The sequence below is a fragment of the Ranitomeya variabilis genome, chromosome 6, assembly GCF_051348905.1.
Source record: "Ranitomeya variabilis isolate aRanVar5 chromosome 6, aRanVar5.hap1, whole genome shotgun sequence".
NCBI classification, from domain to species: domain Eukaryota; kingdom Metazoa; phylum Chordata; class Amphibia; order Anura; family Dendrobatidae; genus Ranitomeya; species Ranitomeya variabilis.
Genome location: NC_135237.1, coordinates 49,525,740 through 49,543,678, shown reverse-complemented (window position 1 = coordinate 49,543,678; position 17,939 = coordinate 49,525,740). Strand labels below are relative to the sequence as shown.

The 17,939-nt window shown below is 42.1% G+C and overlaps 1 protein-coding gene across 3 annotated transcripts in view; it reads left to right on the top strand.

The window, feature by feature from the left end:
• Window positions 1-17,939, top strand: part of ODAD2 (outer dynein arm docking complex subunit 2) — a 188,608-nt gene that overhangs the window by 33,484 nt on the left and 137,185 nt on the right. For all 3 annotated transcript variants that reach the window (XR_013216796.1, XM_077268455.1, XM_077268456.1), the window contains exon 10: window positions 982-1,129. Coding sequence is in view for 2 of the 3 variants with exons in the window: in XM_077268455.1 (XP_077124570.1) it covers window positions 982-1,129 (148 nt within the window). In the remaining variant the exon portion in view is untranslated. The remainder of the gene's footprint in view (window positions 1-981; window positions 1,130-17,939) is intronic.

Here is a 17,939-nt window from a genome sequence, read left to right as displayed (position 1 = left end):
TCTTTTTACCATATAATAGACTGGAAAATGGAAAAAAAATTCCAAGTGAAGAAAAGTGCAATTTCACCTTTTTGTGTTTCATTTTTACTGCGTTCATCGCGTCATAAAAATGGCCCAAGTCAGTACGAATATTGTGGTACGAAACCATATACATTTTATAACTATTTTCGTGGCTGAACGTTATTAAGAAAATTTGGTTTATGTCGCCGTTTTCTGAGACCCATAACTTATTCATTTTACCAATGATGGACCTGTGTGAGGGATTATTCTTTGCACTGTAGTTTTGGGATACATATATTTTTATTGATTTATATTGTATTTTGGGGGGAGGCCAAGAAGTCTAGAATTCATCAAAGCATCTAGTCTTCACCCACTAGCTCAGAGACAACAGACAATGAAATTATCACTCACACTTCCGATTTTTCCCACGTTCGAGAAAAAACGACTGATTATCATGGTCAGAGTTTGATCAGAGTTTGGTCCTATTGTGATTTGAACCATTCACGCCGATGACTAATTTTTCAGATCTAGAACACATTTTTTATATTTCTGCCCTGTCCTGGTGTTCTGTAGCCATAATCACCCTTTAGAATAATAAAACACAATGTCTGTGATTCTTACTTAAGGTCATCTGTCCTGAAGATTTTGTGAAGAACTCATAGAAGACACATTTTGTACAGATACATCTGTCTCTGTTTTAGGACGTGTGGGGGCCTCTCTTTTTTTGATGAATATACTTATTATCTTGACAGCAGACTAATAACTTGACTTTTTCCCCCCCTAAATGCTTATGTCTAGTCAAGTGCGCTGATACAACACAACGTGACTTTTCTTTTACTTCCATGTAAATTGTCCGGCAGATTTTTTTTGGGGAAGGTTCGTAGTACGATTTAGAAAATCATTTTGCTGAAGTCTTTTTAGCTACGTGTTATAATATACATGTTCTTCTTGATACTGATTTTTCGTATCTTTTCTGAACAGTAAAACTCCTGGAACAAAATCTGAAGAATTTAGTGAAAGTTCCATGGAGAGTGAAGATGACGAGGAGCAGCCGGAGCGCCGTCAGGAGGGTAACACTGATCTGCCCTCGGAGTATTGGCAGATACAGAAATTGGTCAAATTTTTAAAGGTAAGTATGGGATATTGAAGTTGTGTCCTGCACTCTGCAAACAAAATTCCATGGATTTCAGTGAAAACCTTGTAATAAACTATAAACTATGTTTCTTGTGATGCACCAGTTATCCATTAGGTGGATTTTATGTGGATTTCCAATACTAAAAATATGCAGCTACTGCAATACAACTCAAGTAAGGGAGTTTTCTAAACTTTTTTAGGTCTCTCGTTGCTTTTTTCTAGTGCGTGAAGGTAAAATATGTTGCTGAGGATTTTACCATTGCCATGCAAAAGTATAATAAACTCTCAAATCTGCATCAAAATCTGCTCACGTTTATTTCAAAATCTTGCTGAAAATTTTGTGAAGGATTCGCTGTATATTTCTCTGTCCGTTGTGATCACAAGGAGGGGTACCCCCTTATTAGCTACTGTTGTAAGGCAATAAAATGATTATTTTTCCTTCTTCAGGACCTATGTCAATCATAAATTGCACAGATTGTAATACAGGAAAGATAAATATCTTGGTACCGTGTTAGCCAGTAGATAGAAAAACATTTAGAATTGAGAGTCCTCAGTGGTTGATACCTTTTAATACTAACTGAAAAGATAGTAACAAATTGCAAGCTTTCGAGACTACACAGGTCTCTTCATCAGACAAAGACTAAAACAAATTCTGAAGAATCACATATTTATATACAACACAGCACAGAACTGTCACTATGGGAGAGTGATAAGTGATAAACAGTTGTGTCCATAAATATTGGAAAGTTCCTAGTTTAGGCTCGGTTCACACTGCGTTATTTTCATCCGTTAGACGGACTACGTTACACCACGGCATAACGCGGTGTAATGTAGTCCGTTAACGCCGCCATTAATTCCTATGATAGACGCATCACTAGCGCATGCCCACAATGGGCGTGCGCTAGCCATGTGCCGTCATTGAGTGACGGACCCTGGGACGCGGGCTGCAGCGTTTCCGGGTCCCTCACTGCTAGCGCAGATAGAGCTAGCAGATGCTCTATCTGCGCTAGCGCGATGACAAATTGGCACTTGCGTTAACAGCAGCCCGTTAACGCATGTGTTGAACGGGCTACTGTTAACGCAATGTGAACCTAGCTTTAGGAGTGAATATTTTGTTGTCCTCTGATTGGGGTCTGGTTCTGTTATGATGACCCCACATGGTCTGAAGTGCAAATTCCTTTTTGTAGTAAAGGTTGTAATTTCCGTGCAGCTCCCCTTAGCGCCTCCAGATTTGGATTGTAGGTAACTACTAGAGGTACCCGGTTATTTTCTTCTTTAGCTCTGTAATGTAACAGGTGATTCCTTGATATTCTGGTGGCTCTTGTGATATGATTTTCAATTGTTCTTGGATGGTAGCCCTGATTCAAAAAGGTCTTTCTGAGGCGACCCAGGTGTTCATCCCTATCCATGGGGTTGGAACATATACGATTGTATCTGATGGCTTGGCTGTAGACAATAGAGTTTTTATGTGTTTTGGATGGAAACTCTCCCATTTAAGGTATGTTGGACGGTCGAGCTTTACTACAAAAAGATGCCCGCTTACAATCCATTTTTCCAGACCCCCCACTACTGTGTTTTAGGCAGCCCCCAAATCTAAGAAGCATCATTGTCAGAAGCTCCCTGTCCTCTCCAACAGCTGCAGGAACCTTTCCTTGCAACCAGAAAAAATGTAAAACCTGTCCATTTATAATGACCACGGACAAGATAAAGATCCCCAATTCACATCAGGACTACAAGATCCCAGGTACCTTCAGCTGTATCACATCTAATGTGGTGTACTTAATTATTTGCACTAAATGTCCAACAGGGGGTCTGTATGTTGGGGAGACAGGGCAGAAACTGAGAACAAGGATAAATTCTCACCGCCACACAATAAGAGAAAAAAGAATGATGGATCTACCTGTGGCCAAACATTTTTGTATGCCTGATCATAGCACCATTGACCAGAAATTACTTGCATTGAAAGGTAGCTTCACATCTCAGAGAGACAGGAGAATCTCTGAGTATAAACTTATGACGACCTTTGACACACTTAGTGCAGGAATGAATGTGTCGCATGGATTTATGTCTTTTTTACATCAATTAAGGAATTTGCACTTCAGACTATATGGGGTCATCATAACAGAACCAGACCCAATCAGAGGACAACAAAACATTCGCTCCTAATCTAGGAACTTTCCAATAGTTATGGACACAACTGTTTATCACTTATCACTCTCCCATAGTGACAGTTCTGTGCTGTGTCGTGTATAAATATGTGATTCTTCAGAATTTGCTTTAGTCTATTCTATTCAGATGTTTGTGTTGTATGTGTTTTTTTATGGATACAACATAATTTATAATTTATAGTGTTATTCACATGTCTGCTTGTCAGCGAAAAACTCACTGAGACGGGTCAGGTTTTTTTGCGGTACCACGCATGAAAAGAGGCAATACAAGTGCTGTATGTATCTAATTTTGCAGAGGATAGGAGAAACCTTGTCATATTGATGATACACTGTAAACAGCATGACATGTGTAAGTGCTTAGATGAGCTGTCCAGAAGTAAACGGAGACCAATGGGGACCTGAGCAACAGTGGCACTGGCGGTGTGTCAGCTCAATGGGTGGAGTTTTCTCATTTTATGTTTTTATCACATTTCCTGCCTTTTAAAAAATTAAATAAAATTGTACAACCCCTTTAAGAAAATGTTTCATTAACAACAAACAGTTTTCAGCTCATTAGTGTGAACCACTAATATTAAAAACTTCCTGACTGTAACAAAGAAATACTCAATCTTTGTTAACTTTAAGGAACTATCTCAGCCCCAAATCACTGTTTAAACCAAGCACAGGAGCTCAGTGCACCCTTGGCGTGGCCAAAAAGTTTAGTGCACCTTTCCACTTAATTGTTTCCATTCACTTCTGCCACATCCTTCCTTGATTGACAGCTCTGACTATGTAGGGTCCAGAGGAGGTTGGACATATAGTAGCAGTCAAAAGTTTGGACACACCTATTCATGAACAAATATAGCACAAAAAGAAGATTCAGAGATCCTCCAAAAATTCAGAAAACAGCAAAAAGGCAGGATGCAGTGGACCCATGTGGTTAAGATGGCGACAACACAGGTGCAGAATTACCGATGAGGCAACCACTCACATCCTACCAAACTAATGGAAGGGGTGGCTGCTTGGCATATTACTGCACATAAAGACTTGTATGTGGCGCTGTTCACATAATGGAGATGCACAGCATCCAGGTTAACAGCCTAGTAGGGACACCCTTCTATTAGCTCAGGCGGGCTGCCCAGCGCTATCCAAATGCATCCCATGTGAACAGACACCACAGTTTACAAGACAAAATGGTCCCAATTGCACCCCGAAAAAAGTGCAAAAGACACATATAAAAAAAATATGTGAGGTATTAGTTTATATTTTGGCCACCTATTCATGCAATAGTTTTCCTTGTTCTTATTAAAATATACACATTGTAGATTCTGACTGAAGGCAGCAAAATGGAAACAAGGGGTAAAGAGACACACGTGAAACAAACCAGAATATGTGTTAAACCTTAGATTCCTCGAAGTACACCCCTTTTACATCACCGTGGAATTCTCTCGAACAGCTTCATCAGGTGGAATCACCAGCCTTCAGAAAGTGTTTGTGACCATCAGGTGTGTTTAGCTGAGTGTTGGTACACAGTTTCATAAAGCGCTGAGCTCTATGGCACAACTTTTATAAGCAAGAATATGTCAAGAACCACTCAAGTAAGGAAAGGGAAACAACAGTCTATGATTACTTGAAGACATAAAGGACCAGTTGGTCTTTAAAATTGTTACAACACTAAAGCTTTCCTCCTGTGCAGTCATGAAAACCATGGATCTCTCATAAGGACCACCCCAGGAAATGAAGACCAAGAATTACCTCTGCTGCAGAGGATAAGCTCATCAGAGTTACCAGTCTCAGAAAGCGCAATTTGACAGCACCTCAGAAAGCAGCCCTAATAAATTATGCACTGAGATCAGGTAGCAGACACATCTCAATATATGCTTTTGAGAGGTGAATGTGAGAAGCAGCCTTTATGGTATTGCTGCAAAAAATGACACTACTGAGGACAGTAAACAAGAAGACACTTGTTTGGGCCAAGCAATACAAGGACTGGATATCTCCACTGTCGTCTGAATGGTTAAAATTTGAAATGTATTGTACCATCCACCATGTCTTTGGGAGACGCCAAAAATGTGAATAAATGGCTTCTAAAGGTTTGGTGCCCACCATGAAGCATGGAGGAAGGTGTGATGGTGTGGGGGCGGTTTGCTGGTGACAGTGTTGGTCATTTATTCCAAATTGAAGGCACAGTCACTCAGCATGGCTACCACAGCAATCTGCAGCGACATGCAATCCCATTTGGTTTGCACATAGTGAGACCATCATTTGTGTTACAACAGGACAACAGGACAATAACCCAAAACACATCTCCAGGCTATGTAAGGGCTATGTGACCAAGAATGAGGGACGGAGGCTGCATTGGATGTCATGGCCCCCTCAACCCAATTGAGATAGTTTGGGATGAGATGGATGCAAAATGAAAGAAAAGCAGCCAACAAGTGCTCTGCACCTCTGAACTAATTTCAAGACTGCTGGAAAGCCATTCTTGGTGACAACCTGATGAAGCTGCTGAAGAGAATGCCAAGAGGGGGTAAAGAGGTCATGAGAACTTAAGGGCAGTACTAAGAGGATTCTAAGGTTTAACACATATTATGGTTTCTTTCACACGTGTTTTTTTACTCATTGTGGTTTCCGATATTGATGGCTGGGGTAGATTAGTGGACTGAGCTATTGTCACCTTCAAAAATGCCAAAATGGCCAGTGTGGCAAATGCCAGTGCGAATAGAGGTCTATTGGGCATAACGTGGTGTTCCACAGAAGCACGAGAGAGATTATTGTGTTCAGTGCACGTTGACTCAGACGCAACATAAGACTCTGAGACGAGACGAACATTGACATAAAAAAAAAATCAATCTAAATATTCTTGTAGAGTCATCCGAGACAGGCCAAGGAGCTTCTGGAACTAATTATTGCAAAGCTCTGTTTGCCATTTGTAATTATGTTCAATATGGAGGGAAATATCAGAAACACTTCAGCAATATTGTTTTTGGTCTGGGTGCAGGAGGCGACTCTCACACTGCACATGAAGTTATAGGAAATTAATGATTTGGATCTGGGAGGTTGAGATGAAACTTTGGGAAACTAAGAAGAACATTTCCACACAAGTATTACTGTTCAGAGATGTAGGCAGGAGTATAATAAAAAAGAATGCAAGTGAATGAGCTACTGTTGGAGTAGACTTTAGTTTAGTCATTTTTGTTTTTTTCTGTATCGTGCAGGATAGGCGTCATTACAGACCACATGTGGGAAAAAAAAACCAAATACTGCGCTACTGTCCCCTATCACAATACATGATGTGAGTGGTTCTCATGCCCAACCATCATTATTCACTAGAACGAGTATAGTCTTTCAGTGTGAACATGCCTTTACATGAAGTCTCTTAAGTCTGTACCTGTGCGGAGTTTGTGAGCTGTAGCCAACCCAAGTTTGTATTTTTAAAGGGTTGTTCACTTTCAAAAAAGTGGTCCTCAAGTGATAGACAGACAGTACTCATGCTCCTTGGGTCCAGCAATGACTCAATCACTGAGCTCAGTGGCTTGTGCCATCCACATTAGCATGGCGGCTGAACTCAGTGATTGGCTGCAGCGGTGATATGTGCTGCAGGTGTGACATCACCGTTGCAGCCAAAACACTGCAGCAGCAGCAGCGGGGAGCCATTGCTAGACCCAGGTAGGGTGAGTACTATCCGTCTTTGTTATTTCGCACGACCTCAATTGTTTGGGGACCACATTTTGAAAATGGAAAAGTCATAATTATTTAAAGGGCTAAGCCCATTCATTAGAAAGGCAAAATGCACAGTACCTTCCAACCATGCACACATCCTAGAAGAATCCTCGAAGAATAGATGTTAGGTCAAATACCTTGCTCACTTCTCGATGTAGAAGTGAGTGGAGTAGAGCAAACCCTTTAAGGAAGTATTCTGGCAATACCAAGTTATCAACTATCAATAGGTTAGATAATAGCTACCTGATGGGTCGAGGTCCAATACCTAAGACCTCCTCCAGAAGAGAGGACACGTGTCCATCATTTTAATTAGGATCCCACACTTGCGATTACTGTTCCACGTCGCTGGATTCAAATCCTCCCTCCTAAGGCTGGTTTTACACTTGCCGTGTTTTTTCGGCCCATTTTTGCGGCCCCAATGCATTCCTATGGGGCCGCAATAACTTCATGGTACACCGTATGGCCGTGAGGGCCGTATTTAGGGCCGTGAAAAAATATTGAGCTTGCTCGATATTTTTCACGGCTTATGGACACGGCCCCCATTGTAAATCAATGAGGCGGCAAAAACAACGAAAGGTTGTTTTTGCGGTGTGCCGTGACTTCCGGTTTTGCGGAACGCCGTTTTTTTTTTCCAATACTTTTGCTATAGTATTGGGAACCAGAAAAACGGCGATCCGCAAGTTTTTTGCTGTCCGATATTGCGGCAGACCTTTAAAATTGCGGCAATATAGCCCGCAAAAAAGGCCCGAAATAACGGGCAGCAAAAAACCCGGTAAGTGTAAAACAAGCCTAATTTAGGAATGGATTGTTATTGGTAAGGTAAGCCCTTATGATTTCTGAACAATCCCGTTTCTACCTAAGGATGTGCTGGCAATTTGTTGACCACCGTGTATCTGGCAGCTGAAACCCCTGGTAATCACTGACAATGACGTGGGAGAATACGAGCGGCTGCACATTCCTCCTGTTTCTTTAGAAATATGGTTATACATGATGCCAATTTAAAGGGAATCTGTCTCCCAAGTTTTTGCCAGCTAATCTGAAAGCAACATAATGTAGAGACAAAGATCACAATTGCAACGATCTGTCACTTACGGGGCTGCTTGCTGTTATCACCAAGAGATTATCACTAGAGGACTAGTGTATGGAGCTGTGGAGTCCCATCATGTCCCATACATCTGGCCACTGTGGGAGCTGCAAGAAGCTGAAGGTTGGGATTGTCAGACCTGTACTGATCTGATTCTGAAGACCGATCCTCCAGATATGTTACCAATATGTACAGTCATGGCCGACAAAGGAACATCAAGATCTCTGTAGATGGACTTTTAATCTTGAGATTGTTGATATTGATTACCAATTTTGGTTCTCAAGTCCTCAGACTGTCCTCTTCTCTTCTTTCTGTTCTTTAGGCTTAGTGTGACACACACAGACACAAAATGCAAAGACTGAGTCAACTTCTCATCTTTTTATCTGGTGTCTGGTGTGATTTTCATATTGCCCACACCTGTTACTTGCCACAGGTGAGCTTGAACGAGCATCACATGCATGAAACAAAGTTGTTTACCCGCAATTTTGGAAAGGTACCAACATGTGTCAGGCCCATTATGACCAATTTGCCTTTTTTTCAGGTTTTTTTTTTCTCTAATACACACAAAGGAAATAAACGTGTTAACAAAAGATGTGTAATCGCAATAATTTTCTGGAAAAAATACTTCATTTTCTGGAACAATTTCAAGGGTCTCAACACTTTCGGCCATGACTGTCTGGGCTAGACAACCTATTTGCGTATATCAAAATTGTAATGATTTCTAATATAGCAGAAATCTGTAAAAATAGGTAATCCTTCTGACTTGTAGTAATTCACACTGGTGTGTATGAGATAGCGGTGGCCCAGTATGGCTCACAGATCGTTTCCCTCGTCAGCGGCTACCCCGGCCTTCTCATCCTGGACAGTTTTTGATTTACTATGCGTCAGTAAAATCCCAATGATGATCAGTAAATTCTCAGCATATAAATATTTCCCAGCCAGGTGCGGAGCGCAGACACATGAATCTCACATAGACTTTACAGATAGGCGTCTGCTGGGGCCTGGAACAAAAGAGCAGATTCAGACGTGTTTGTTAACTTCCAGTATTTTCTTTTACTGTTCTTACATTGACAGATTAATTGAAAATCAAGCTGTCCGCTTGTGTCATGTTGTGATAAGCTGCTTTAAATATCGTAGCTTCCAAAATTTCCAGAATGAAAACATAACTTAAGCATTTGGCCCCATTCGGAACAAATGGAAGCCAGTATACCTAACAAGTGTCATATGTAGCTGGAAAGAGATAGTGCCATACCACAGGCAATCAGGCTCGCCGTACTGATGAACTGTTATATCAGCTCGCACATGCTTTTAATTATTCGCTGAAGAATAACGCACACTTGCCCAAGCTAACAAAAAGGTTTGGCTTGCTAGATGCTGGAAAATAAAAAAAAAGTATTCATGATATATGAAGTTAAAATTCAAGTCTGCAAAGAGCTACCTAAGAGTAGACTCACGGATAGCTGCGCTCACAAGCCAAAGCTTAAGTGTTACTATAGTCGATGCGTTTGCTCACAGTGGAGGCAAGCACAGGAGTATTAAAATAGTTATTTCATCGGAAAGATCACCTTCGTTGGCTTTTCTAAAAAATGGCTAAGATTAAACAAAGTACTATGTAGTGAAAGAGTTCACTTATCCTTCCCCACCTGCCCCCTGATCTCATCATTCACTCTGAAAAAAACTGCTAATATCTGTCTTGGTTAAAACAAGATAAATTTCCATCTCACTGAGGGATCAGATTACAGCTGCCTATTGATATTTATTGAAGAGGGGAGCCAGAAGAAAAGAGGAGAAATGTGAGAGAGAGGCAGAGAGATACGCACAGATGGTGCTGTTGCTTTCTATCAAGCGTGTTATCTTAACTCAGAGCTGGATTCACAACTACACTGACCAGTACCAATACGCTGATTCTGTTCATGTGCTACATAGAGACAAGGAGAAGGAATCCGTCATGTCTCTACGTGCCCCCACCATTCCTGGCAGTTTAACCCTCTAAATGCTGCAAGCGATATTGATCGCAGCATTTAGAAGGCAGGTAGAAGGAGTGGTCCCCCTGTGCCCTCCGATCAGCATCAGGGTCACCAGACTACGACAAGCCCCCTAGACCATGCTCCTGCATTGCAATGGTTTATAAGTAGTGATGAGCGAATATACTCATTGCTTGGGTTTTCCCGAGCATGCTCAGGTGGTCTCCGAGTATTTGTTAGTGCTCGGAGATTTAGTTTTTGTTGCCACAGCTGCATGATTTACGGCTGCTAGACAGGCTGAGTACATGTGGGGGTTGCCTGGTTGTTAGGGAATCCCCACATGTAATCAAGCTGTCTAACAGTCGTAAATCATGCAGCTGAGGCGATGAAAACTAAATTTCCGAGCAGTCACAAATACTCGGAGACCACCCGAGCGGCTCGGGAAAACCCGAGCTACAAGTATATTCGCTCATCACTACTTATAACAATGATCAGGCTGCTGAAAGTCAAAGTCCCATAGTGGGACTAACTAAAAAAAAATGTAAAAATATATATTATTTATTTATATAGTGCCATTAATTCCATGGTGCTGTGCATGAGAAAAGGGGTTTAGGTTAGATATATATATATAAAAAAAAAACTTAGAAAATAATAATAAAATACATTTCTATTTTTATGTAAAGTAGAACAGAAAAGTACACATGATTGGTATATCCACGTCTGGAATGACCTGCCCCATAAAATTGTCACACTGGTTAACCCCTTCAGTGAACACCGTAAAAAAAAATAAGTAAAAAAGAGAGCAAATAGCGATGTTTTCGTGGCGGAAGATTCCCTATAAAGAGGCAGATGGACTCACTGTGGACGCTGTCTGACCTGTGATTCTGGTAGTACATACGCTCTGGAAAAGCAAAATGGCTAGTGATGAGCGAATATACTCGTTACTCGAGATTTCCCAAGCACGCTCGGGGGTCCTCTGAGTATTTTTTAGTGCTCGCAGTTTTAGTTTTTAGTGGCACAGCTGAATGATTTACATCTGTTAGCCAGCATAAGTACATGTGGGGGTTGCCTGGTTGCTAGTTGCATGTACTTATGCTGGCTAACAGATATAAATCATTCAGCTGCGGCAAGAAAAACTAAATCTCCGAGCACTAAAAAATACTCGGAGGACCCCCGAGCGTGCTCGGGAAATCTCGAGTAACGAGTATATTCGCTCATCATCACTAAAAATGGGTCCTCGCCCTCCAAAAGAAATTCAGCATGTTCTGCGCTCCCAAATCAAAATGCCCCCTCCCTTCTGGCCCCAGTGTGCCTAAACCACATTTGGGGTTCACATGTTTGGCATTTCTGTAGCGATGAGAGCCCAATTAATTTACAGGTGCATGCAGGGCAGTGGAGTCGGAGTCATGGAGTAGGAGAGCCCATTTTGGTGGAGTCGGAGCCGGTGTCATGGAAATTGAGGAGTCGGAGGTTTGGCTTACCGACTCCACAGCCCTGGGTGCAGAAGCACAAGCTGGGCACTACAACATACTGGTGACTACAACTTACTGGGCACTACAATTGCAGTTTTCATTCAGCAACATCCACTGCTGCTTGTTTCTGGAAAACACCCATGGAGTCAAAATGATCACTACACCTGTAGATAAATTCTCAAAGGGATATAATTTCCAAAATGGGGTTATTTGAGGGGGGATTCTGCTATTCTAGCACTTAGGGGCTCTGTATATGGAGTCCGCAAACTATTCTAGGAAAATCTGCACTCCAGGAGGCAAATAGCACTCTGTCCCTCTCTAGTGTCGCCGTATGGCTAAGCAGTACCGTACAGCCACATATGAGGTATTTCTACATTCAGAAGAAATTGTGGGACACATTTTGCTGCCATTTTTACCCATTTCCCCGTGTGAAAATGCAAAATCTGGGGCTAAAACTAAATTTTGGTGGTAAAAATGTAATTACTTTTTTCCTCACTGCCCAATGGTATAACATTTAGTGACACATCTGTGTTGTCAATATGATCACTGCACCCCTAGATGAATTCATTGAGAGGTGTAGTTTGTAAAATGGGGTCACTTATGCGGGTTCTGTTCTGGCAACTCAGGGGCTCTCCCAGTAGGTCAAGGTACCCGCAAACCATAATTAAAATCTGCACTATACTATGGCGCTCCTTTCCTTCTGAGCTGAGCATTGTGCCTGAAAAGTAGTTCCTGATTACATGCAGAGCGCAATTTATTCCTATTATCTCTTAGAAAAATTAAAAACTTGGGGCTAAAACAACATTTTAGTGGTAAAAATGTAATTTTTCTTTCTTTACCGCCCAATGGTATAAAATTTTGTGAGGCACATGTGTCAATTCGATCACTGCATTTCTAGATTAATTCATTGGGTGGCTGTAGTTTTTAAAATGAGGTCACTTTTGGGGGGGTTCTGCTATTCTGGCACCTCAGGGTCTCTGCCAATGTTACATATCACCCTCAAACTATTCCAGCAAAATCTGAACTCCTATATGGCGCCTCTTCACTTCTGAGCTTTACACTGTGCCTCAAAAGTAGTTTTTAACCAAATATGGGGTATCAGTGTACTCAGGAGAAATTGCACAAATCTTGGGGTCCATTTTCTGTGTGTTGCACTCCAAAGGTCTAATGCTGCTTTTTCCCTTCCGAGCCCTGCAGTGGGACCAAACAGTCATTTTCCCCCACATATGTAATATCGGCGTGTTCAGGAGAAATTTCACAACATATTTTGAGGTACATTTATCTCTGTTGCCCTTGTGAAAATAAAAAAAATTGGGCTAAAAGAACATTTTTGTGGAAAAAATGTGATCTTTTTATTTTCATGGCTCTCTGTTAGAAACTTTTTTGAAGCACCTGTGGGTTCACTGTGCTCACCACATATCTAGATACATTCCTTGAGCAGTCTAGTTTCCAAAATGGTTTCACTTGTGGGGGACACTTCAGGTACTCTCCAAACACAACATGGCATCTGCTAATTATTATTCCAGCTAATTTTGCACTAACAAAGTCCAATGGCGCTCCTTTCCTTCCAAGCCCTACCGTGCACCCAAACAGTAGTTTTCCCCCACATATAGGGTATCAGCGTACTCAGGAGAAATTGCACAACATATTTTAGAGTTAATTTTCTCCTGTTACCTATGTGAAAATTAAAAGAATGTGTTGCTGAAGCTCCTGAAGGGTTAATAAACTTCTTGAATGTGGTTTTGAGGACTTTGAGGGGTGCATTTATTAGAATGGTGTCACTTTTGGGTATTTTCTGTCATATAGGTCCCTCAAAGTCACAAATGTGATGTGGTCAAAATGGTTTTGTAAATTTTGTTGGAAAAATGAGAAATCGCTGGTCAACTTTTAACCCTTCTAACTTCCTAACAAAAAGAAAGATTATGATTCAAAAATTGTTCTGATGTAAAGTCGACATGTGGGAAGTGCTTTTTATTAACTATTTTGTGTGACATAACTCTCTAGCTTAAGGGCATAAAAAAGTAAAAGTGTGAAAATTATAAATTTTCACCAAATTTCCAATTTTTCCACAAATAAACTCAAGTCACATCAAGCAAATATTTCCACTATCATGAAGTGCAATTTGTTATGCAAAAACATTGTCAGAATCACAGAATCAACCTCACTCCTCCCCTCTCATCTACATGGATCTTTTCAGCAACAACTGTCATTGCCTTTCTCAGTAATGTAATAATCTGTGTTCACTGAATAGAGAAAAAAACAAAGAGATGATCTGGAATGAGTTGGTGTGCGTGCAGCATGTAAGCACATGTTCACCCTGGCCACTAAACAGACAAAACCCAAGATAAAAACATAATAAGAAAATACCCTGCAGTAAATAAATAAACAGTAAAAGTGCATGAAAATAATATAGGGTGCTTAGTTAACATAATAGGATCGTGGATTCTGACTGATGAATTGGGACGCATATAAATTTGTTTGTAGGACAATATGCTCTATCAAACTATGTGTCATAAACAAATTGAACAAAATGGTCCATAATTTTCCACCTTCACATTTATACCAGGAATGGCATTAAAATCAGGGATAAATGGAGTAGCCGAATCCAAAGCCTCCTATCTGGTAAATGATACATCAGGAGTCAAAGCCCCTTGGGACATTGGGGTGTGCCAATTCATGAGCACTAGGGACAGAGCTAGTACTGGGCATTGTTCTCTGATTTGGAGACATTTCTCCAGAAGCGCTATTTTCCCTTCTTGTTGTGCTGGTCCTTCAGTTTGAGGATGAACTAGAATCACTGCTCATTTCTGAGCTATCACTGTCACCGCTAGGGTTGAGCGACTTTCATTTTTTTAAGATCGAGTAGGGTTTTGGGAAACCCGATTTTGTCCAGAGTCGAGTCGAGTGCAGTCGGCCGATTATCGCTAAAAGTCGGGGATCGACCGAAACACGAAACCCAATGCAAGTCAATGGGGAAGCATAGTCGGCAGTGAGTGGAGGCCAGGAAAACACCTACAGTGCCCATTTTAATGCCAAAAACATCCATTCTTGTTTCTGAAGCTTGCCAATCTTAATTAACTGTATAATAATAGTTGGGCATAGGGAATTGGGGGAAAGTTGTGGGGGGAGTAGGGCTGGCTCAAGTTTTTCGTGGGCCCAGGAAATGCGGACTACGTCACGGCGGTGTTGCAGGGAAAGGTAAGTATTTAAACGTTGCAAGTGCTGTGATCCTGAGCAAGCAGGGGGGGGCCCACTCGTTCGCATTGGCACTGGCACAGGGCCCCTCAAAGTACGGCGGTGTGTTTGCATGGCGGGGGCGCCTCCCACCAGCAGCGACACTTTTGCGTACTCTGAGGGGCCCTGTGCCAGTGACGTCGCCAACGAGTATGCCCCCCCACCTGATGAAGGAACCTGCACTTTCATCTGCACCTTCCTCTTTGTCCCTGTGTAAGGTGGTATAACATGCGGGAAGGGGAACCTTACTTTCAGCAGGGTCAGATTCTGGCTGTGTAGAGTACAAGGGGAATGTAGTGGTCTAGGTCAATGTACCAGCAGACTCATTTAGCAGTGGCTGGGCAATGGGCAGGATGAGGAGGAAACAGATATAGGGCCAAAGAATAAAGTAGGCTAAATGCAGTTCAAAATTGGTAACAGGACTAAACAGGCGGCATTGCTTTGTTCAGTGGAGTAGCAAACCCAAGAGCAGCAGACACTGTTTCAAGGGCCTAACCACACTAGTAGGCCAAATGCAGTTTAATATCTGATAGTATAGGGCGAAAGCCAGAATGTGGAAGCTCAGCTTTGTTCAGTTGAGGACAACACCAGGGAGGGGCAGACACCTTTAGTAGGCCGGAAAAGCCTATTGCATTTTTTAAAATGGTAATTTGGAGCAGAAGGTTGAAGCTCAGCTTTATTTAGTTGAGGGCAACTCCAGGGAGGGGCAGAAGCCGTTAGTAGGCCCTAACCACCATTTTTTTTTTTAAAAACCACTTAATGAGAGCCGGAAGGTTGAAGCTCAGCTTTATTCAGTTGAGGACAACACCAGGCAGGGGCACACAGACAGACACCTTTAGTAGGCCGGAAAAGCCTATTGCATTTTTTAAAATGGTAATTTGGAGCAGAAGGTTGAAGCTCAGCTTTATTTAGTTGAGGGCAACACCAGGGAGGGGCAGAAGCCGTTAGTAGGCCCTAACCACCATTTTGTTTTTTAAAAACCACTTAATGAGAGCCGGAAGGTTGAAGCTCAGCTTTATTCAGTTGAGGACAACACCAGGCAGGGGCACACAGACAGACACCTTTAGTAGGCCGGAAAAGCCTATTGCATTTTTTAAAATGGTAATTTGGAGCAGAAGGTTGAAGCTCAGCTTTATTCAGTTGAGGACAACACCAGGCAGGGGCACACAGACAGACACCTTTAGTAGGCCGGAAAAGCCTATTGCATTTTTTAAAATGGTAATTTGGAGCAGAAGGTTGAAGCTCAGCTTTATTCAGTTGAGGACAACACCAGGCAGGGGCACACAGACAGACACCTTTAGTAGGCCGGAAAAGCCTATTGCATTTTTTAAAATGGTAATTTGGAGCAGAAGGTTGAAGCTCAGCTTTATTCAGTTGAGGACAACACCAGGCAGGGGCACACAGACAGACACCTTTAGTAGGCCGGAAAAGCCTATTGCATTTTTTAAAATGGTAATTTGGAGCAGAAGGTTGAAGCTCAGCTTTATTTAGTTGAGGGCAACACCAGGGAGGGGCAGAAGCCGTTAGTAGGCCCTAACCACCATTTTGTTTTTTAAAAACCACTTAATGAGAGCCGGAAGGTTGAAGCTCAGCTTTATTCAGTTGAGGACAACACCAGGCAGGGGCACACAGACAGACACCTTTAGTAGGCCGGAAAAGCCTATTGCATTTTTTAAAATGGTAATTTGGAGCAGAAGGTTGAAGCTCAGCTTTATTCAGTTGAGGACAACACCAGGCAGGGGCACACAGACAGACACCTTTAGTAGGCCGGAAAAGCCTATTGCATTTTTTAAAATGGTAATTTGGAGCAGAAGGTTGAAGCTCAGCTTTATTCAGTTGAGGACAACACCAGGCAGGGGCACACAGACAGACACCTTTAGTAGGCCGGAAAAGCCTATTGCATTTTTTAAAATGGTAATTTGGAGCAGAAGGTTGAAGCTCAGCTTTATTCAGTTGAGGACAACACCAGGCAGGGGCACACAGACAGACACCTTTAGTAGGCCGGAAAAGCCTATTGCATTTTTTAAAATGGTAATTTGGAGCAGAAGGTTGAAGCTCAGCTTTATTCAGTTGAGGACAACACCAGGCAGGGGCACACAGACAGACACCTTTAGTAGGCCGGAAAAGCCTATTGCATTTTTTAAAATGGTAATTTGGAGCAGAAGGTTGAAGCTCAGCTTTATTTAGTTGAGGGCAACACCAGGGAGGGGCAGAAGCCGTTAGTAGGCCCTAACCACCATTTTGTTTTTTAAAAACCACTTAATGAGAGCCGGAAGGTTGAAGCTCAGCTTTATTCAGTTGAGGACAACACCAGGCAGGGGCACACAGACAGACACCTTTAGTAGGCCGGAAAAGCCTATTGCATTTTTTAAAATGGTAATTTGGAGCAGAAGGTTGAAGCTCAGCTTTATTTAGTTGAGGACAACACCAGGCAGGGGCACACAGACAGACACCTTTAGTAGGCCGGAAAAGCCTATTGCATTTTTTAAAATGGTAATTTGGAGCAGAAGGTTGAAGCTCAGCTTTATTTAGTTGAGGGCAACACCAGGGAGGGGCAGAAGCCGTTAGTAGGCCCTAACCACCATTTTGTTTTTTAAAAACCACTTAGTGAGAGCCGGAAGGTTGAAGCTCAGCTTTATTCAGTTGAGGACAACACCAGGCAGGGGCACACAGACAGACACCTTTAGTAGGCCGGAAAAGCCTATTGCATTTTTTAAAATGGTAATTTGGAGCAGAAGGTTGAAGCTCAGCTTTATTTAGTTGAGGGCAACACCAGGGAGGGGCAGAAGCCGTTAGTAGGCCCTAACCACCATTTTTTTTTTAAAAACCACTTAATGAGAGCCGGAAGGTTGAAGCTCAGCTTTATTCAGTTGAGGACAACACCAGGCAGGGGCACACAGACAGACACCTTTAGTAGGCCGGAAAAGCCTATTGCATTTTTTAAAATGGTAATTTGGAGCAGAAGGTTGAAGCTCAGCTTTATTTAGTTGAGGGCAACACCAGGGAGGGGCAGAAGCCGTTAGTAGGCCCTAACCAAAGTTGAAGGCCAAATGCAGTTTAATTTCTGATACTATAGGCCGAAAGCCAGAAGGTGGAAGCTCCGATTTAGACAGTGGAGGACAATTTGAATTAGGGACTGCAGACAGACTTAGTAGGCTGTCCCCTGTGGACCATGCATCCA